The following is a 23,379-nucleotide window of genomic DNA, read 5'->3' on the forward strand; positions in this document are numbered from 1 at the left end:
TACTTGAAAGTGTTATGCAGAGTAATGTCGAGAATCACTAGAACTAGAATCACTAGAACTGGTGGCACAAATTGTCAAAAACCGTGAGGGTGATGCCCCGCGACGTAAAGCTCAAACATTGTTGATAGATCAGATTATCAATAAAAAAAAAGACATTTATATGTGGCTGTGAATAATGATTCTACGTGTTTTTCTGTTTGTTTGATGGGTATGTTGAATCCGCAGTATACATATCCTGAGGCCCTGGTTAGTGGTCGTGAGTTACATAAGGACACGGGATGGTCACTTTACCAAGTTTCAAAACAGCGAGGACACCCACCCTAGAACTGTCTTTATGCACTTACACGATAACCATTTCTATGGCATCATGAATCCGAAGGGTTTTCTGGGTGTGTCATATGTCTGTGACTGGTGCTATAACGGTTTCAACACACGTGGTGATCATGGGTGTAAACATATCTGTAGTGTCTGTCTTCATGAAGATTGTCATACCCAACCCCGTAACACAAAGCAGTGCCCTGACTGTAAACTGATATGTTATTCAGATTTTTGTTATAGCCAGCATAAACATTTGAAGCACCACAAAAGTGTGGATCGTTGGGTTAGCAGGTGTGACCAGAAGAAATACTGTGTCGATTGCGGCCGTTATTACAATGTTAGTATTACCAACTATAAAGCGCACAGGTGCATGGCTAACATATGTCACAATTGTAACGTGGATCTGGCGGTAGAAATGAATCATCAGTGTTTTATAAAACCCTCCAAGCCCGAGGACCTCAGTGAGCGCTACATATTTTATGATTTTGAGACAATTGCCAATCCGGTGAATGGTGTACACACTGCAAATTTTGTGTGCGCAATAAGCTTTGATAACAAAACGTGGTGTTCAGCCGGAGATGGTTGTGTCACTGCTTTTTTTCAAAAGTTTAGGCAACCGAAATATAATGACTACACATTTATAGCACACCACTCTAAAGGTTTCGATGGTTACATCTTGATGCAATACCTTGCTAACAATGGTATTGGCACGACACATTGCTAATGGTAGCAAGCTCATGATTTTAACAGACAGCACATTCAATCAGAGATACATTGATAGTCATTGCTTTCTACCTTTGAAGCTGTCAGCCTTGCCACGTGCTATGGGTTTTAAGGATTCGAAAAAAGGCTACTTTCCTTACAAGTTTAACATCAAGGAGAATGAGAACTATGCTGGCCCCCATCCGGAACCGCATTACTATGGTGTGAATACCATGATGGCTAAAGAAAAAGATGAGTTTTTGCAATGGTATGCAACTGTTTCTGCAGACCCCTTTGTCATGCAGGATGAAATAAAGGCTTACTGCGTGAATGATGTGGTCATCTTGAGAGAGGGTTGTATGCGCTACAGACTCGAGTTCCTGGAGTGTGGTGGTGTTGACCCATTCCGGACAATTACGATTGCTTCAGCTTGCATGAAAGTCTTTTGCAACAGATTCCTCACCAAGGACACCATTGCATTGGTCCCCTCAGACAACTACAACCGTTGTCAGAAGACATTCTCAAACAGCTCAATCCAGTGGCTTGAATATGTGGCCACTGATGAGAATATATCAATACAGCACGCCCTGAACAGGGGTGAAGTGAAAATCGTTGCCTACTACATTGATGGATATGCTGAACGCGATGGTTTTAGCACGGCCTATGAATTTCTATGTTGCTTTTGGCACGGTCACCCAAAGTGTCATTGTTCAACAAGCATCAATCCAATGACAAAGATTCAGTATGGGTTGATGCACCAGCAATGGTTGACAAAGCTAGAGGCTTTGAAAGAACAACACAACGCACATGTTCAATACATATGGGAGTGTGAGTGGAACCAGCTTAAAAACACATCCGCAGATGTCAAAGCTTTCTTGAAGACCTTTGGTGCTCCAGAGCGCCTTGACCCTCGGGATGCTCTTTTTGGCGGTCGTACTAATGCGATTCATCTGAAGTTTACGGCTCGAGAAGGGGAGACTATTCAGTATAACAATGTCTGTAGTCTTTACCCATTCTGCAACAAGACAAAGACTTATCCGATTGGGCATCCAGACATAATCTTTCGAGATTTCAAACCACTAGTCAAATACTTTGGTATTGTTAAGGCTACAGTGTGTCCACCGAAAGGCCTTTATCACCCCGTTTTACCACACAGGGTTGGCGGTAAGCTGTTCTTTCCGTTGTGTAGATTATGTGCAAACCAGGTAACTGATTGTTCACATACTGATTCAGAAAGATTTTTAACCGGTACCTGGGTTTCTATTGTGCTGGTTAAGGCTGTTGAGAAAGGTTATCGCATTGTGGAAATATTTGAAGTCTGGGATTTCACCAGGACATCAGATTATCTTTTTGCAGATTACATGAGAACATTCCTGAAGCACAAGCAGGAAGCTAGTGGCTTCCCACCATCTGTGGTTTACGATGAGGCTAAAGACCAGTACATCCATGAATATCATGAAAAGGAGGGTGTGCAGCTTGACAAGGAAAACATTGTTGTAAATAGTGCTAGGCGATCTTTAGTTAAATTGGCAATGAATAGTCTTTGGGGTAAGATGGGTGAGCGGACTAACCTTATGAACACAATGTTAATTACAGATCCGGAGGAGTTTAGCCACTACCTTTTTTCCAGTGAAATAGATGTTGGTTATTTCTCGTTCATCTCAGACACTGTTGCGATGGTACAGTGGCGTTACACAAAACAGACACCAATCAAACCACGTAACGGCAACATTTTTATTGCCGCGTTCACAACCGCTTATGCTAGACTCGAGTTGTATTCACTCTTGGATAGACGTGTACTCTACACAGACACTGATTCCGTGATCTTTGTCACACACCATGGGGATTGGGTGCCCCCACTGGGCCCGTTCTTGGGTGACTTGACCGATGAGTTACCGGATGGTGACAGCATAGCTCAATTTGTTAATGGTGGGCCAAAGACATACGGTTACAAAACCGTTAAAGGTCTGACCTGTCTCAAAGCAAAAGGCATTACGCTCAACAGCAACAACACAACCATTGTAAATTTGGAGACGCTGACACGACTGGTTGATAACTTTGTACAGGGTGAGGGCGATGATGATGATCATGTCCTTGCTAATGCAGACACAATTGCTAGAAATAAAAGAACATTCACGCGAGTAGTGTCTAAGCGTTTCAGAGTTGTGTACAACAAGCGTGTACTGCTCCCTGATTACAGCACAAGGCCTTACGGGTACTAAACCACAGTCTAGGATGGATAGCGGTTTTGACCCGTGACTACAACACCCGTTCAGCTGTGTCATTAGTGGCCCCAGTAACTCGGGTAAAACATATTTTGTGAAGATGTTGCCAGCACACCATAGAAATGGGTCCTAGAGTTTTCCTAATAGTAGTCAACCATGACTTATTGCTGGTTTGACACTTCGATAATGGAGTCAAAGATTGAATAAACAACTAAATTAATTGTGTGGGGTAGTGGTTGTCTGAACCTCATCTCAAGTCGTACATTCCCTGACTTGATCAAGGATAGGTGCTGACCACATTCCTCGTCTGGCACGCAGTTGAATGCATAAAGGGCATAGCCGTGTAAGAAGTCCGACCTGTCAATAGCCAAGGCTTGGTCCTTTAGGTGTTTTCCTGAAGCTAAGGTCAATTGGTAAAATTCACGCACTGCTGACCCTGTTGCGTAATTCGGTTGGAATAGTTTGCTAGGAAATTGCTGACCATCTACATACATAGCCATAAACTCCAAATTATGTTTGAAATTAAATTGATTTTTTGTGTAACTTCCGGAAAAACTGTCATTGTCCACCAATCCGATTACAATACATTTTGGCAGAGGTCCTAAAAATAGGTTTTCCTGGTTGCAAACACGACCGCCAGCCGGTAAACTAATTGTCTTCATACACACACTTACGCACATCCCCGACCCCCATAAGGCAGAACTCATCTTTACCGCACACCATCCTAACCTTTATGTCAACGCCGTTTAACATAGGTTCTCTTGAAAGAAGATATCACTATGAACAGAGCCGATCATTTCAAATGTTGTGCTATCCGCTGAATAGGCTGCCCTTTTCGTAAGTCCATCGTTCTCGCCTGCAGGGTCCATAACATCCATGTGACCTGCGGCCTCCTTGTAAAACAACCCAGCTGAAAACAGTGTCTTTAATGTATTACATCCATAATTCAGAATGCTCTCTATAACGGCTCTGTTGGGGTATGTGTTACTACTCTGACTAATTAAACGATCACCCAAGGAGACATCCACTTGTGAAAATAGGGTGGCTATCGGATTGTTGATAACCCCAACACGTGCTCCGGCATCAATATTAGTTCCGTCCGGTTTAGTGACTTTTACACGTATGTACAACAAAGTATTGTTTAGATCAATGTAGTCTTCACCATTCTCGGCAATAAAGAACTCCAGAGGGGCTGCGTCTGATATTGCTGATAGGGTCGGTATTTCAATGTATGTATTTTTCTCAATAGATGTCTGTGTGAAGGGGACTGTAAATAAATACAACTCTGTCTTACATACATACATTCGCCAGACATACGGTGTAGGAGTGCCATCTTTCTAAAATATATTCTTAATCAGCTTTGCCGTGTTCCCTTTGAGTGTCCTCCGGGGTGTATGTCCTCTTTTAACCTTGGCTCTTGTTTTTGTCTCATTCTTGCGTTTTTTACTCTTGGTGGTCACTTTCTAACACCTCGAGACATAACCATCAATTCCTAGCTGCACTCTTCAGATGTGGTTTTGCTATGGAGAACCAGCGCTTCAACAAAGTTATTGCCATCCAGAAAAGCCCTTGGAAAAGGCTGCCTAGACCGGCCCCATACATTGCTGAGCTACCATGATACCACGGTAAACCGTTACCAGCCTGTGTTGTGTAGTATTCAACATACCTTCGAGGATCATCATAGAGCTTCTGCAGCTGCATCTTAAATTCTAAAAGATTGTTTGATGGGTCTGAAGTGTAATTTTGCAATCACCTTCCCCACTACAAATGAAACCAGCTGGTTTTGATCAGATTTTATTCAATACAGATCTCATCAAATTGTCTCTTACTAAGAGGTATGTAGTGTGGCTTGTCAACAGCCAGCGGAGGAGCAGGAGCCGGCGGAGGAGCAGGAGCCGGGGGAGCCGGCGGAGGGTCAACAGCCGGCGGAGGAGCAGGAGCCAGCGGAGAAGCAGGAGCCGGCGGAGGAGCAGGAGACGGGGGAGCCGGCGGAAGATCAGGCGCTGGCATAGGGACAGGAGCCGGTGAAGGGACAGCAGGCGGGAGAACCGGCCGAGGGTCAGGAGGCGGGAGAGCTGGCCCAGGGTCAGGAGCCGGTGGAGGGACAGGAGCAGGGAGAGCCGTCAGAGCGGCCGGGACCAGCGATGGCGCCGCAGAGGCCGGGACCGGAGAGGGCGCCGCTGGGACCGGGACCGGAGAGGGCGCCGCTGGGGCCGGGACCGGAGAGGGCGCCGCTGGGGCCAGGACAGGCGAGGGCGCCGCTGAGGCCGGGACAGGCGAGGGCGCCGCTGAGGCCGGGACAGGCGAGGGCGCCTCTGAGGCCGGGACAGGCGGCGGCTCCAGGGCAGGAGTATTGTATTATATACTATTACAAAGCTCTGAATTTGGACCTTTATAACAGCGTAAACGATAGGTCACCTCGTTGACTCTCCTCAGGACTTTAAAGGGCCCCACAAACCGCGGGGCCAGCTTCCGGCAGGGCAGGCTGAGGGGCAGGTCCTTGGACGAGAGCCAGACCCGGTCGCCCGGACGATATACCGGGGCCTCCCTGCGGTGGCGGTCCGCAAAGATCTTTTGTAAGGGCTGAAACTTACCCATAGGCAGGTGTCGAGGGGTGCCTTACTCTGGGCGCACACCGAGCCGGAAGAGACGTACACCCTCATGTCCTTGGCTAAAGTGGGCCACCAGTACTTACCGGCCAGGGCACGCACCGTTGGTCCGATACCAGGATGACCGGAGGAGGGAGACGTATGCGCCCAGTAGATGAGGTGGTTGCGGACAGACGCCGGCACATACGTACAACCCTCAGGGCATGCGGGCGGAGAGGGCTCGTAACACTGCGCTCTAGCGATGTCCGCGTCCAGTTCCCACACCACCGGCGCCACAATGCACGACACCGGGAGCACGGGAGCATCATCCACTGGCCACTCCTCCGCGTCATGCTGGCGGGACAGTGCGTCGGCCCCAACGTTCTTGCTCCCCGGCCTGTATGTAAGAGTAAAAACAAACCAGGTGAAGAACATAGCCCACCTTGCCTGGCGAGGGGACAGCCTCCTCGCTGCCCGCATGTACTGCAGGTTTCGGTGGTCCGTCCAGACGAGGAAAGGGTGTTTATCCCCCTCTAACCAGTGCCGCCACGCCGACAGGGCTCGAACCACGGCCAACAGCTCACGAACACCTATGTCATAGTTCCGCTCCGCCGCACTGAGCTTCTGGGAGAAGAAGGCACAGGGACGGAGCGTGTTACGACAGCCAGTCCGTTGGGAGAGGATGGCACCGAACCCACAGTCGGACTCGTCCACCTCCACAATGAACTGGAGCGATGGGTCGGGATGGGCCAGGACCGGAGCGGTGGTGAAACGATGTTTCAGTTCCACAAACGCCCGCTCCGCCTCCACGGCCCACCGCAACTGGGTTGCCCCCCCCTTCAGAAGGGAGGTGATCGGAGCCGCAACCTGGCTAAAGCCCCAGATAAACCAGGGATGTGATTTTTCCAGATTAATCCGGAATTCCGGATTTTCCGACCTGAAAATGTGACTTACGTGAATCATGCAGATCTGTAAAAAAAAGGGAGGGGGGACCTCACAGCCGTCACCGCAATCTTCATCTTTCTTTAACCGGCAGCGTCACTGAGCAGAGGGTGTGTGTGTGTGTGTGTGTGTGTGTGCGTGTGTGTTCATCTGAGCCTAATTGGTCTGTCACTGCTCCGTCAATGTCGGAATATTTGCGATGATCACGTATTTGCGTACAGCTTGTTCACCTGCTCAATTTCTCTGCTGCGTAGTAATTTACCTCAGTCGCTCTCGCTCGACTACAGTGACAAGAACATCACTGGATCGGATGATCTGGGTATGTATTATTGCTTGTGTCTTAATATAACCTGTAGTTACTAATTTAACTTTGTTGTCGGTTGATTAGATGTCGAAAATCGATTTTGATTGATTTTCCACCATGGCAGGATGTTTTATTCACGTAGGTTAAGCTTCATTAACATTATTTGTTGTCGTTTACACCTCAAAACACCAACTGTTGTATATTTAAACTGGCGGCGTCCTGGCAAACAATAACCGCATTTTGTCAGCGTTTGTTGCCCGCCAGGTATCCATGGTAGTGACGTGACTGCATTGAATTCTCACACCTTGAGTGTGAGCACAAAATATGTGTGCACACATAAAGAGCGGTATATTGGCTTAATATATGAAGACTTCAGATGCAAAAGTCTTCACACACACACATATATATAAATAAATACACACATACATATATATACATATACACACATATATACACATATATATATATATATACAGAGATGGGGACAAGTCACACATGGTCAAGTCCAAGCAAGTCTCAAGTCTTAACCATCAAGTCTCGAGTCAAGTCTCAAGTCACAGTTCAGATAAATCAAGCAAGTCAAGTCGAGTCCTTATAAGTTTCAAGTCAAGTCAAGTCACAGTACTAAAGAGATGAACACAAGCTCGATTTCAAAATCAAATATTTTTCTCCTCCGCGGTACAATTTTTTGGGGGGACGAAGCGGAGGGATCTTGAATCAGCCTGAAGGGGTTGTATTCGCTATAACAACCGCCTCGCTATACCTTATCCCGCTTATTACATGGCTACCTACCAAATAAATCTATAATTTGACACAAAATATTGATTTCAAAAGGAATTTATTGATTTAAAAATGATTGTATTGCTTCCTCTAAAGAAAATAGTCTGTTCCGTCTCTGGTTAGAATCCTGCTGCGTCCATAGCAACGCGCTGTTTTTAATGGCAACGGTCTGTTATCAAAAAATAACACGCATTCTGCCAATCCATGTAATAAAGGCTAATAATAACAACCTTATAAACTAATTATTGTGACTGAAAAACTGCCTAATATGTAATTACGCTGTAATTATTCTTGTCTGTATGAGTAAAAAAAAACTCTTCAAAATGTTTAGGTGCTAGTAATCACATCGGCGCCTCCATGTTAGCCTTTCATGCAGTAAAGTTAACTGTTATGGTGTAAGCACAATGCTTTTTAGTTTCCACACGCAGTCCACAAACACTTGAAAATGCGCACATTTAATACAGACATTATGGCCTACGTGTAATAATATACATGCCCGCTCATTTTAAGATGCCCATCAACATTAAAATTCAGGCTATGCCACTGTTATAGACAAATTCCCTTACATCTATTTACCAGATGTATTCTGTGATGATACACATTTCTAACAAGAAAAAATAAAATAAAATATGCAACCAAGGCCAAATTATGACAAACAAAAGATTAATCCATTACTTAATCATTATAGATCTTAGTGAAACTGAATATAAAGAGATTACTTTCTTACCTTTCCTTGTGGTTCTTAAAATGACGAATGAAATTTGACGTTGTTGCATATTTTGCATCTGGCAAATCTTTTTTTATTCACACGGTCCAGTTCAAAGTCCTTGTATCCAAACGATACTATTTGTGGAGCTCGACTAACGTTACTGTCTGCCATGTTTGGCGCGGTTTGAATTGTGCAGCGTTAAAGGCACATACGCTGATTAGAGGTGCTGATGTCACAACATATAAAATAATTTTATTGCTGTTTGTTTATTATAAGTTCAAGTCATTGTCGAGTCTTCCACTTCAAGTCAAGTCAAGTCTCAAGTAACTTGTTCTCAAGTCAAAGTCAAGTCAAGTCATTTTCATACTTTAATCAAGCAAGTCACAAGTCCTGAAAATTGTGACTCGAGTCAGACTCGAGTCAAGTCATGTGACTCGAGTCCCCCACCTCTGTATATATATATATATATATATGTATGTGTGTATTTATTTATATATATAAATAAATACATGACTATAAATATATATATAGTCCTATTTTATATATATATATATATATATATATATATAAAATAGGACCATGCGTCAGATCTTAAAGCAACAGCAGCCTAATATAGTTATTGTGAGGTAATATTAAGAAATATCTATATGGCAGTTTTTCTCCATAGTATCAATGTCAAAATTGTAGCTCTGCTCTAGTTTTCAACCTTTCTGAAGAGTGGATAGACATAGATAGTCAAAAAATTTAAATATGAATATTTTTTTTATATGGATTCTTACATTCTAATGAACATTTTCCATTATTCTTGATTTCCAGCATACACAGAGTCATGGCCAAGCTAGTACTTTACAGCCCTGAATTAAAGTCTATCGAAGAGGGGGTCAAGAATCGCTTTAAATGGAGCTGGTTGCTGGAGACTGTCGAAGTTGAGGGAAACACTTTATCACTCAATTGCTTTAGCAAACTTAGAGAACCAGGTAAAGCAATTTGCAACATTTGCAACCACCCTATTAACTATGGCACAAGTGGGAAGATTGCACTCCGGAAACATATGATGCATCCAAAACATATGAAACTGTGGAAGATCCAACAGCAGAACATGCACATTGAGATCGCACAAGCTGATAACATCATTGTTGCAGCTCCACACAACAACTCGGCACAACCCAGATCAATTCCTCCGCTATGCAACCGTGTTGCTCAGGATCAAGTGTTTTCTGATTTTGTAGTAACTCTTTTTCAGTCAACTCTTCTTTTCTTTTTTACAATGTTTGAAACAGGTGTTTATTAACTTTATTATCAAAAGCAGCAAATAAAATCGCTTTCAATGGGGAGAGTACTCAAAAACAAATACTCCTTTAAAATAATGGTTTTGACTACATTATAATCAGTGAAGATGATATTATAAACTAATCATTATTAAAAATGATTTTATTTAGGATGTATGGTGTTTAATCAAATTCTGTTTTTCAGGCACTTGTTCTTGGATTTATTGCTGAGAATTCTCTTCCCCTCTCAGTCACGTCTGGGATTATTAAATTGGCTCAAGAGTTGGCCAAAGATCCAAAAGCACTTGCTGAACTGTCAATGGACAGGACATCAGCATCATACAAGCTTACCCATGGTGTGAAGAAGACTATCCTGGATGAAGTACTTGAGGAAATCAGAAGTGTCCCCTTCTCCCTCAATATTGATGAGGCCACAAGCAAGACAAATCGATGGTGACTCATGTCACCACCTTCATAATGCTAGCAAGAAGTTGTGCTGTCCTTTTGAGCGTTGGGTTGAGTCTTTGCTGTCAGACCTGCACACAGACCACAAATGGTCAGCTGACATGAAAGATGGCCTCAGAGAAATTTGCAGTATATTTGGAATCCATTTCTCGCGGCCAGAGTGCTATATTCCACATCGGTGGCTCTCAGTCTTGGATGTCAGTCTGGAAACATTGCGAATGTGGGATGCACTGGTCATGTTTTACTATGCCTTCCTCAGCAATGAAGATAAGTGTACATACAAGGACATTGTCAGTGCCATTCTACAGAAGCGTGAAGTACAGGAAACAGGCAGGGCCCGGATCAAGGAGTTGTGGAAGGAGTTGGGGAACAGGTCCAAGACCTTCACAAACGAGGGGAAGATGAGGAAGGTCAGGATTTGCAAGAAGGTCAGAAAAATGCCCTAGACATCAGCCTCATTTAAAAGTCCATCCATCCATCATCTTCCGCTTATCCGGGGCCGGGTCGCGGGGGCAGAAGTCTAAGCAGGGATGCCCAGACTTCCCTCTCCCCAGACACTTCCTCTAGCTCTTCCGGGGGGACACCGAGGCGTTCCCAGGCCAGCCGGGAGACATAGTCCCTCCAGCGTGTCCTAGGTCTTCCCCGGGGTCTCTTCCCGGTGGGACGGGACCGGAACACCTTCCCAGGAAGGAGTTCCGGAGGCATCCGAAAAAGATGCCCAAGCCACCTCAGCTGACCCCTCTCAATGTGGAGGAGCAGCGGCTCTACTCTGAGCTCCTCACGGGTGACCGAGCTTCTCACCCTATCTCTAAGGGATCGCCCGGCCACCCTGCGGAGAAAGCTCATTTCGGCCGCCTGTATCCGGGATCTTGTCCTTTCGGTCATGACCCAAAGCTCATGACCATAGGTGAGAGTAGGAACGTAGATTGACTGGTAAATCAAGAGCTTCGCCTTGCGGCTCAGCTCTTTCTTCACCACGACAGACCGATACATCGACTGCATTACTGCAGAAGCTGCACCGATCCGTCTGTCAATCTCCCGTTCCATCCTTCCCTCACTCGTGAACAAGACCCCTAGATACTTAAACTCCTCCACTTGAGGCAGGCACTCTCCACCAACCTGAAGTGGGCAAGCCACCCTTTTCCGACTGAGGACCATGGCCTCGGATTTGGAGGTACTGATTTTCATCCCCACCGCTTCACACTCGGCTGCAAACCGTCCCAGTGCATGCTGAAGGTCCTGGTTAGAAGGGGCCAACACGACAACATCATCTGCAAAGAGCAGAGACGAAATTGTGTGGTCCCCAAACCTAACACCCTCCGGCCCCTGGCTGCGCCTAGAAATTCTGTCCATAAAAATTATGAACAGAACCGGTGACAAAGGGCAGCCCTGCCGGAGTCCAACATGCACTGGGAACAAGTCTGACTTACTGCCGGCAATGCGGACCAAGCGCCTGCTTCGGTTGTACAGGGACCTGACAGCCCTTAGCAAAGGACCCAGGACCCCATATTCCCCAAGCACCCTCCACAAGATGCCGCGAGGGACACAGTCGAATGCTTTCTCCAAATCCACAAAACACATGTGGGTAGGTTGGGCAAACTCCCATGAACCCTCCAACACCCCGTAGAGGGTATAGAGCTGGTCCAGTGTTCCACGGCCCGGACGAAAACCACACTGTTCCTCCTGAATCCGAGGTTCTACTATCGGCCGTATTCTCCTCTCCAGAACCCTGGCATAGACTTTCCCGGGGAGGCTGAGAAGTGTGATCCCCCTATAGTTGGAACACACCCTCCGGTCCCCCTTCTTAAAAAGAGGGACCACCACCCCGGTCTGCCATCCCAGAGGCACTGTCCCCGACCGCCACGCGATGTTGCACAGGCGTGTCAACCAAGACAGCCCCACAACATCCAGAGACTTGAGGTACTCAGGGCGGATCTCATCCACCCCCGGTGCCTTGCCACCGAGGAGTTTCTTGACCACCTCTGTGACTTCAGCCCGGGTGATGGACGAGTCCACCTCTGAGCCCTCATCCTCTGCTTCCTCAATGGAAGACGTGTCAGCGGGATTGAGGAGATCCTCGAAGTACTCCTTCCACCGCCCGACGACATCCTCAGTTGAGGTCAACAGCTGCCCACCTCTACTGTAAACAGCGTTGGTAGGGCACTGTTTCCCTCTCCTGAGGCGCCGGATGGTTTGCCAGAATCTCTTCGAGGCCAGCCGATAGTCCTTCTCCATGGCCTCACCGAACTCCTCCCAGGCCCGAGTTTTTGCCTCCACAACCACCCGGGCTGCAGCCCGCTTGGCCTGTCGGTACCCGTCAGCTGCCTCAGGAGTCCCACAAGCCAACCAGGCCTGATAGGACTCCATCTTCAGCTTGACGGCATCCCTTACTTCCGGTGTCCACCACCGGGTTCGGGGATTGCCGCCTCGACAGGCACCGGAGACCTTACGGCCACAGCTCCGAGCGGCCGCTTCCACAATGGCGGTGGAGAACATGGTCCACTCGGACTCAATATCTCCAACCTCCCTCGGGATCCAGTCGAAACTCTGCCGGAGGTGGGAGTTAAAGATCTCTCTGACAGGAGACTCGGCCAGATGTTCCCAGCAGACCCTTGGGCCTGCCGAGTCTGTCCAGCTTCCTCCCCCGCCATCGGATCCAACTCACCACCAGGTGGTGATCAGTTGACAGCTCCGCCCCTCTCTTCACCCGAGTGTCCAAGACATACGGCCGCAGGTCAGATGAGACGACAACAAAGTCGATCATCGACCTGCGGCCTAGGGTGTCCTGGTGCCACGTGCACTGATGGACACCCTTATGCTTGAACATGGTGTTCGTTATGGACAAACTGTGACTAGCACAGAAGTCCAATAATTGAACACCACTCGGGTTCAGATCCGGGGGGCCGTTCCTCCCAATCACGCCACTCCAGGTGTCACTGTCGTTGCCCACGTGGGCGTTGAAGTCCCCCAGTAGAACAATAGAGTCCCCAGTCGGAGTACTTTCCAGCACCCCTCCCAGAGACTCCAAGGTCGGGTACTCTGCACTGCCGTTCGGCCCGTAGGCACAAACAACAGTGAGAGACCTATCCCCGACCCGTAGGCGCAGGGAAACGACCCTCTCGTTCACTGGGGTAAACTCCAACACATGGCGGCAGAGCTGGGGAGCTATAAGCAAACCCACACCAGCCCGCCGCCTCTCACCATGGGCAACTCCAGAGTGGTGAAGAGTCCATCCTCTCTCAAGGAGTGTGGTTCCAGAGCCCAAGCCGTGCGTAGAGGTGATCCCGATTACCTCTAATCGGAACCTCTCAACCTCACGCACCAACTCAGGCTCCTTCCCCGCCAGCGAGGTGACATTGCACGTCCCTAGAGCCAGTTTCCGTGTCCAGAGATCGGGTTGTCTAGGCCCCTGCCTTCGACTGCCGCCCGATCCTCTTCGCACCGGCCCCTTATGGTCCCTCCTGTGGGTGGTGAGCCCACGGAAGGGCGGCCCCACGTCGCCCGTTCGGGCTGAGCCCGGCCGGGCCCCATGGGGGAAGGCCCGGACACCAGGCGCTCGCATACGAGCCCCAACCCCGGGCCTGGCTCCAGGGTGGGGCCCCGGCTGCGCTATACCGGGCGACGTCACGGTACTCAAAATGTTTTTCTTCATTAAGGGGGTTTTGAACCGCTCTTAGTCTGACCCGTCGCCTAAGACCTGTTTGCCTTGGGAGACCCTACCAGGGGCATATAAGTCGCCGCATTTAAAAGTAAATATTTATTTATTCAAGGTGCTTGTTAGATGTACATTGCTGTGATTGGTGCAGAGAGAAAATATGTTTCTATGTTTTAGCAGGTGCTATTTGAGGACAAGAAAACCCTCCTTGAGCTCCACTTCTATTCAGCAGTCCTTCCCATGCTGAAACATTACGTCCTGCTTTTTCAGTCCAAGGACCCACAGGTTCATAAACTCCATGATGAGCAGGAGAAACTTGTAAGGGAGTTTTTATCTTGCTTCATCAAGCCAGAAAAATTGATAAACAGCAAAGGAAGGAATCTGTCCGGGCCAAAGATGAAGTTGCTTGACCTGACATCGACAGACGCCCATCTCGCAGCACCTTTTGTTGGCTCTGAGGCCTCATCCCTCCTTGACCAACTAGGGAGGGAACACCCTGTTGTGAAGGCTTTCAAAACTAAGGTATGGGATGGCTTTATTTAGGTAAAACATTGAAACATGTCATCGTTAGATGAGAATAGCCTGTGAAAACGAATTAAACACTTATTTCCAACATGGTCCTTAATATTAGACATGACATAATGACATCACACCATAACAATACACATTTAATTCATTTAAAAGAAAAACACTTCCTAAGCAACTTATCTTGGAGGAGGCACCACATATACTGTATGTCTTTACTTGTTTCTTAAACTGTACTCTATTTATGAAAGGTAATCAAAGCCTACACCAGCTGTGCAGGTGACCTTCAAACAAAGCTACCTCTTGACAGTACAACCCTAAGGACTCTGTCATGCTTGGACCCAGATGCACAGGGAAGCCATTACATTCTTCCTCATCTCCAGAAGTTGCCAAACATGTTTCCAGCTGTGAAGCTTAATAAATTGGAGAGAGCTGGATTTCAACATGAAATACACAGGTGTATATAATTGTTGGAATGCCATTTGCACAGATTTTTAATAAGTCACATGTTTGATATTTTGCTAGTATTTGTGTAATATTTTTGTAAGGTATTATTTTGTCAAATAATGAGCTTAAACTGTTGTTTCCCATCCTAGATATGCAAGTGACATGACACTACCTCAGATGACAGAGGGGGCAAGAGTTGATTTATGGTGGAATGTTGTGAGAGAGACTCAGAGGTACCCAGCACTCTGCAAGCTTGCACTGTCTGCACTATGCCCATTTCATGGTCCACAGGTGGAATCAGCATTCAGTGTAATGTCCAACATCCTGCAAGCCAAAGCTTCCAACCTAAGTGTTGAGTCATATGAGTCCTATCAAGTGGTCAAATACAACCTGAAGGCCATGCAGGTGTCGGCCATTCAACACTACTCCCGGAAGACAAAGGAGAGTCCTGTTAATGTAAAGCTGTGCAGAAATGTAAAACTATCAAGCCAAAGGTACAGAGCTCTGCTCAGAAATAAAGAAGAACTGAACAAAAGTCCTTATCACTCTGCGAAGCCAACGGCCAGCAAGAAAATGTCAAAAGATGCCATTATGGCAGCAGCTGTGAATGCCAGGCGCAAATTCCTAAAGAAACGTGTAGAGGCTCTAAAAAAGCTTGCTACAAAGGCTAAAGAGTTGGGTAAAAATTTAAAACAAAAATAAGTTAAAATATATATTTTTTTGTCATGGTTGTTGTTATAGAGAGAGGTGGTGATGGAGCAGTGTTAATAATAAGTTGGATGTTGCTGTAAAATAAAAAATAAAAATGTATTTATTTTTGTTCAAATAAGTTGTTATGGGTCATTCTTTACTATCCATGTAGATCCGCCACCAGTTTGATCGGCGTGTGTGTGTGTGTGTGTGTGGGGGGGGGGGGTCTCTCTGTATATTTTCCTGCTTTTTTGTCCTTAGCCAATCACATGCCTGATAAACCTCCTGTAGTAATTCGAGAAGCCTAAAAATCGTTGCAAGTCCTTCACCGTGGTTGGGGTCGGCCAATTACGCACGGCCTCAATGTCCTCCATAGCCACACCTGGGCTGGAAAAACGATACCCCAGGAAGGACACAGACGACTGGAAAAACAGACACTTCTCGGCTTTCACGTACAGGTCATGTTCCAGCAGTCTAACAAGCAATCTGCATACCAACGAGACATGCTCAGCACGGGTGGTAGTGTATATAAAGATGTCATCGATTTACACCAACACGCCCTCGCATAACATGTCCCGGAACACATTGTTGATGAAGGCTGATGGAGCATTCAAATGTAACCCTTAGTACTAAGCTACTTTGATTTAATGGGCAAGGTTGGTAGAGGCCATCCCAGGGGGTCTGCCCCCCTTCCTGGAGTCCAGGACTTAACCCACTTCTGGTAGGCCATAAAGGCCAAATGGATTGTTTAAAATGTACATGAAATGGACGTGTCCACACAAAAACATGACATGGTCTTCAGACTGTCTTTAGTAAGAGATGTCATGCTTTTAACTTAGCCGATATCCTACGTTAACTGATGGTGCAGAGTTATTACTCCACTCATCTAATATCGTTGCTGTTTGTAAAAAAACAACTATTTGTTCATCAGACAATTTACCATTTTAGAATTTTAACTCCAATAACGAGTATCAGGCGTTGGTCTAAAAACACAAGTATTATCCCAGTTATCATTGTACACTCACCGGCGTGAGGATTATTAGGAACACCATACTAATACTGTGTTTGACCCCCCTTTCGCCTTCAGAACTGCCTTAATTCTACGTGGCATTGATTCAACAAGGTGCTGAAAGCATTCTTTAGAAATGTGGGCCCATATTGATAGGATAGCATCTTGCAGTTGATGGAGATTTGTGGGATGCACATCCAGGGCACGAATCTCCCGTTCCACCACATCCCAAAGATGTTCTATTGGGTTAAGAACTGGTGACTGTGGGGGCCATTTCAGTACAGTGAACTCATTGTCATGTTCAAGAAACCAATTTGAAATGATTCGAGCTTTGTGACATGGTGCATTATCCTGCTGGAAGTAGCCATCAGAGGATGGGTACATAGTGGTCATAATGGGATGTACATGGTCAGAAACAATGCTCAGGTAGGCCGTGGCATTTAAACGATGCCCAATTGGCACTAAGGGGCCTAAAGTGTGCCAAGAAAACATTCCTCACACCATTACACCACCACCACCAGCCTGCACTGTGGTAACAAGGCATGATGGATCCATGTTCTCATTCTGTTTACTCCAAATTCTGACTCTACCATCTGAATGTCTCAACAGAAATCAAGACTCATCAGACCAGACAACATTCTTCCAGTCTTCAACTGTCCAATTTTGGTGAGCTTGTGCAAACTGTAGCCTCTTTTTCCTATTTGTAGTGGAGATGAGTGGTACCCGCTGGGGTCTTCTGCTGTTGTAGCCTATCCGCCTCAAGGTTGTGCGTGTTGTGGCTTCACAAATGCTTTGCTGCATACCTTGGTTGTAACGAGTGGTTATTTCAGTCAAAGTTGCTCTTCTATCAGCTTGAATCAGTCGGCCCATTCTCCTCTGACCTCTAGCATCAACAGGGCATTTTCACCCACAGGACTGCTGCATACTGGATGTTTTTCCCTTTTCACACCATTCTTTGCAAACCCTAGAAATGGTTGTGCGTGAAAATCCCAGTGACTGAGCAGATTGTGAAATACTCAGACCGGCCCGTCTGGCACCAACAACCATGCCACGCTCAAAATTGCTTAAATCACCTTTCTTTCCCATTCTGACATTCAGTTTGGAGTTCAGGAGATTGTCTTGACCAGGACCACACCCCTAAATGCATTGAAGCAACTGCCATGTGATTGGTTGATTAGATAATTGCATTAATGAGAAATTGAACAGGTGTTCCTAATAATCCTTTAGGTGAGTGTACATAAAAACAAAGTGAAACTACATTACTTAACCAAACCAAATTCAACATTTAAAATTGGACATTTAATTTTACGGGCTTTGGCTATTTTGCATTCTGTTGCAGGCTATGACTATTTTGCATGCAAATCCAGTCTTCATGGGAAAAAGCGTGTTTTCTTAATGTTAAAGATCATCGCCATGTGGTACTTCATTCTACTCCATACAAGGAGAGAGAAACACCATAATTTAACCCTTTATAATGAAACGACCAGACCATCTTTTACCAGATTAGGAAAGCAGCACTGTACCAATTTCCAATCTATCCCCCGGATAAAATTTAGGACATCATTCTCGTATAGAATCCTAAGTTATCAGGCGAATACCTCTACGTGTGCCAGCCACCAGCACAACACTAGAAGGCAAGTTTCAATTTCGCGGAGAGGGCGCTTAGGCAAAATCCGAAAGAGTGGGCCTCGCCAAAGAATCACATTAACGACACAATGAATATGTTGACCCAAGTGTACACCAAACAAAGCAAAACAAAATACAATTCTGGTCAACAACTATCTCGATCACATATACAAATATCCCACCAAGGAATACAAAATGCAGCCAATCGGAATCCTCGTGCACAGGGAATAACAAAAAGGAAAAATGCATTTACTAGGTCGACCACAACCAGATATCGACAATTCAATCTCTGAAAACCATTATATACAGGAGTATCCCCTACTCCATCTTAGAGCCTCTAAAATTGGTGGACATCTAGCCCGACAAGATCAGTGAGGGCCCCTGAGTGTAACAAGAGGTCGTGCCCTACCACATGGATATGTAAGGGTTAACCTCACAGCTCAGAAAGGAGTTTCTCAGAGAAAAATTGCTCAGACTTTGAAGTTATCATCATCTACAGTGCATAATATCATCCAAAGATTCAGAGAATCTGGAACAATCTCTGTGCGTAGGGGTCAAGGCCGGAAAACCATACTGGATGCCCGTGATCTTCGGGCCCTCAGACGGCACTGCATCACATACAGGAATGATACTGTAATGGAAATCACAACATGGGCTCAGGAATACTTCCAGAAAACATTGTCGGTGAACACAATCCACCGTGCCATTCGCCGTTGCCGGTCAAAAAAGAAGCCGTATCTAAACAGGATCCAGAAGCACAGGCATTTTCTAATGGACTGTGGAAAAGTGTTCTGTGGTCAGACTAATCAAATTTTGATTAGTTCATTTTGGAAAACTGGAACGCCATGTCATCTGGACTAAAGAGGACAAGGACAACCCAAGTTGTTATCAGCGCTCAGTTCAGAAGCCTGCATCTCTGATGGTATGGGGTTGCATGAGTGCGTGTGGCATGGGCAGCCTACACATCTGGAAAGGCACCATCAATACTGACAGTTATATCCAAGTTCTAGAACAACATATGCTCCAATCCAGACGTCGTCTCTTTCAGGGAAGACCTTGCATTTTCCAACATGACAATGCCAGACCACATACTGCATCAATTACAATGTCATGGCTGCATAGAAGAAGGATCCGGGTACTGAAATGGCCAGCCTGCAGTCCAGATCTTTCACCCATAGAAAACATTTGGCGCATCATAAAGAGGATGGTGCGACAAAGAAGACCTAAGACAGTTGAGCAACTAGAAGCCTGTATTAGACAAGAATGGGACAACATTCCTATTCATAAACTTGAGCAACTTGTCTCCTCAGTCTGTTATAAAAAGAAGAGGGGATGCCACACAGTAGTAAACATGGCCTTGTCCCAACTTTTATGAGATGTGTTGATGCCATGAAATTTTAAATCTACTTATTTTTCCCTTAAATTGGTACATTTTCTCAGTTTAAACATTTGATATGTCATCTATGTTGTATTCTGAATAATATATTGAAATTTGAAACTTCCACATCATTGCATTCTGTTTTTATTCACAATTGTACAGTGTCCCAACTTTTTTGGTTTGTACAGTGTAACTATTCAAATTACATTTCAGGGTATTCCCTTAGAGGCCTCAAGTTTTAGTTCATCATTTGTTCAAGATGTATTAATTAAATGTTCTTAAATACATTAATAAGTGTTTCCCAAATATGTTAAAAATAATAAAATGCCTCCATTTTATGTTGTATTTGTTTTCCGTGTAGGGAGGTGTGGCAGAATACTTGATCCCTCTCGCCATTGATTTGTTGATACAAAAGAGACTAATAACATCCAAGACTAAATTCTAATTGGAAAACCCTATGTCAGACCAGTTTGTCCCAACCTGTTTTCACCTGGGCAGATGGTGCCAATGCGCCGGACTGGTGAAGGGACCAGGGAAGGAGTTGACTAGTTTCTCCTTTTCACCAGGGCACATGGCGCCAACGCATTGGACTGGTTATAAGAATGGGAGAGGGTTAGCTGGTTTCCTGGCCCCCCAAAAGTGACAAAGTACTGTTAGAACGAGCGGATCGCCTTATTAAAACAGATTAAGAAGCATTATGTGGTTATCGCTGTGGTGAGGTCGTTATCAATCCAGCCTTGGAGGCACTACTGAAATGGTGAAGGTCCCTATTTAACCATATTGGTGTTGCCACAATCGATCCATGCATTTGGTTAAACTCTTTAAAAGCAAGAACAGACGTGGATGTATACAGTTAGCATGGTGATCACCTTCCTATAACCCTAATGTTACATTAGTTAAATTCAACATCCTCACAAATGCTGTTGGGTTAGATCTGCTGTTTTTTTGATATGGTAAACCTAGTTAGATCCCCAGTTAGAATCTATGTGTAATAGTAACAATTTCTGTCTTCCCAAGAGAGTGGTGTCCAAGGACATAAGTTGAATAGGGTAAGAAAAGGGGGAGAAGGACTTCGTTAGCTGAAGAGTTGAGTTAAAGAATGAGGAGTTACAGTTAAGCAAAAATTAAGCATTTGCTAGGAATCTATTTGGGTGATCCATCCTTATTGGCTGTTTGTATTAGGAGAAGTGCAAAGCAGGTCAAGGAAAGAGCTAACATTAATCATTTAGCATTAATCCCACTACTGTCATTTTGCCTTCACCAGTGCTGAGAGACAAAAATAAAACCTCTCCACCAGCTATTCTCTTCTTTCTTTATGACCCATCTTTATGACCCCTTTTAGAAAAAGCATACTGTTACTTTATTTGTTTTGGTTTCAGACAGAGCGCTGGGAAGGACTAATGTAGCCCCTAACAATAAACACTGATTGGAGAGTTCTATAAACCTTTCCATTGAAGTACATTGTTAGTTTAGTTTTTTTCTGTCCTAGTACATTGGTGGAGGCAATATGGCCTTGCGATCAGATATTAGAAGCCAAATTCTTGAATCTTAATTTTAATTGGAATTAGCATATTTAGTTGTTTTTTTTATATAAATACAGTGAAACACATCTAGCATTAAATGAAAAAAGGGATGCCACAGAGTTTTGTTGTTTATCCAAACTGGGACGTGTTATTCTCTCTCAAAAAATAAATAGTGTGGGGGAGGTAGACATATGCAATTAAGAAACGACATTTATAAGATTGGGGTTTTGTCAGATTCCTGAGTCCGACGGGTGCTCAGGAATCTGACAAAACCTCTTCCCAGCGCACCACACACTCACAGGCACCTGGCCATGCCCACTCTGGCAGATCTAATTCCCCTGAATATTGATTATTCTTGATCACCTGGTGCTTGTTATCTGCTTCCAGCCACGGTACTTAAGCCAGCAGTCTCCGCCAGATCGTTGTGAGAGATTGTTTGATAATTTGTGCTTGCCCTTTCATTACAGTGACCTGGATGAACAAGCCTAAGGCACACTTGTGCAATAATCCTGCTGTCTAATCAGCATTTTGATATGCCACACCTGTGAGGGGGATGGATTATCTCAGCAAAGGAGAGGTGCTCACTAACGCAGATTTAGACAAATTTGTGAACAATATTTGAGAGAAATAGGCCTTTTGTGTACGTAGAGTCTTAGATCTTTGAGTTCAGCTCATGATTAATGGGGGCAAATACAAAAGTGTTGCGTTTATAATTTTGTTCAGTGTATATTCTCCACACCAATTATTAGGGAAAATGGAGGCTCTCTCTCTCCTATACATGAAAATTAGATAAAATGCTAGATTTTCCTCACGTTTTACACTGTGTTCATGTCTTTCATAATTGTTTACCTCAAAATGCGAGCAATGTGCTCTTATTTGTCGAGGTATCCAGGTGCGATGCCCATAGGAGAAAAGGGAGAACCAAAACTCGTCCCACTCATACCCGAATTTACAACTCAATTGAAACCAGGGTAAGAAGCAGATGAGCTGCCTCTCCTCCATTAGAAAACCACACTGTTTGCAATGGAGACAGGATAGCCCATAGGTCTTCAACCCTCTCCTGGGGACCCCCCAGCCATCTCACAGTTTAGTTTTAGCCTTGAACTAGCTCACCTGATTCAACAGGTAAGTGCTTGTAAATTAGTTAATACGTTGATTCAGGTGTGCTAGCTCTGGGATACATCTAATAGATGAAATGGTTGGGGGGTCCCCAGGAGAGGGTTGAAGACCTATAGGATAGCCCATATATAAATCTCCTCTCTGCCTCACCAAAATCTCCTGCCCAAATGTGTAAAACAGCCTCAGGGACCAGAACAAAGCAGCCTTACTAGGTAACAATTGCCCAGAAAAAATAACAATAATCTCAACTTCTTTACTCATGTGCCCGTGAGTAAAGAAGTTTGAATTTTTATCAATTGAACTGAGTTCTACTGTACGTTCTTTAATCCTGAAGGTGCTCCAAGCCCAGGCCATCTGATGGTAGTCTGTTCCAATCTCTAACTGTGCTTTATTGTAGCCAGAGGTACGCATGTGACATATCCTGGCTGACCCATAAGTTGACCTGGGGCACTCGAACGATGGGCATGCTATTGCCGATGTACGGTGTGATGCAATTCTAGGATCAGGTGTGTGATTTAGCCACTAGGGCCAGTAATCTGATTCTGAGGAGCTAGGAGCTATCCGCTTCCTTTCTCTAGAAAAAAGGGCAGCCTTAGACCTGTTGGCCTCTTAGGGAGCAACCTGTGCTTTAATAGGACAAGAACGTTGTACATGTATACCAAACTACAACTCCACTGTCTCTGACCTAATTAATGAAATGACACAAGCCCTTTTAGTATTTCTCATGCGCATCAGCTGCCGAGTGGGTTGTTTGCATGAAGGATCAGTTTAGAACTGAGAGACATGCCTTAGTTTGAGACATCCCAATGTTTAACATGACTGATTCTCCCAGATGTTCCTACTGATTCATTGACTTACTGATTTACTGATACACATATATACAGATGTGCTCATAAGTTTGCATACACTGGCAGAAATTGTGAAAATCTGGCATTGATTTTGAAAATATGACTGATCATGCAAAAAACCTGTCTTTTATTTAAGGATCATGATCATATGAAGCTATTTATTATCACATAGTTGTTTGGCTACTATTTAAATCCTAATGGTAACAGAAATCACCCATGTGATTTGGCCCTGATCAAAAGTTTACATACCCTTGAATG

General features: G+C 45.1%; 1 protein-coding gene across 1 annotated transcript; it reads left to right on the forward strand.

The window, feature by feature from the left end:
• Positions 1-9,753: 9,753 nt before the first annotated feature.
• Positions 9,754-22,631, forward strand: LOC109615391. The gene is made up of 6 exons (XM_034287172.1): positions 9,754-9,778; positions 10,042-10,729; positions 14,134-14,478; positions 14,733-14,938; positions 15,078-15,384; positions 22,608-22,631. Exons 2-6 carry the CDS (start codon positions 10,214-10,216, stop codon positions 22,629-22,631), a joined length of 1,398 nt encoding a protein of 465 aa, XP_034143063.1. The 5' UTR covers positions 9,754-9,778; positions 10,042-10,213.
• The last annotated feature ends 748 nt before the right edge of the window (positions 22,632-23,379 follow it).

This window comes from Esox lucius, chromosome 17, assembly GCF_011004845.1.
Source record: "Esox lucius isolate fEsoLuc1 chromosome 17, fEsoLuc1.pri, whole genome shotgun sequence".
NCBI classification, from domain to species: domain Eukaryota; kingdom Metazoa; phylum Chordata; class Actinopteri; order Esociformes; family Esocidae; genus Esox; species Esox lucius.

Coding starts and splice junctions, on each gene's coding strand:
- LOC109615391 (XM_034287172.1), top strand. CDS start 10,214: ATGAAGTACTTGAGGAAATCAGAAGTGTCCCCTTCTCCCTCAATATTG. Junction 14,939..15,077: donor TTTCAACATGAAATACACAG/GTGTATATAATT, acceptor TTCCCATCCTAG/ATATGCAAGTGACATGACAC. Junction 15,385..22,607: donor CAAAGGAGAGTCCTGTTAAT/GTAAAGCTGTGC, acceptor TTAATCCTGAAG/GTGCTCCAAGCCCAGGCCAT.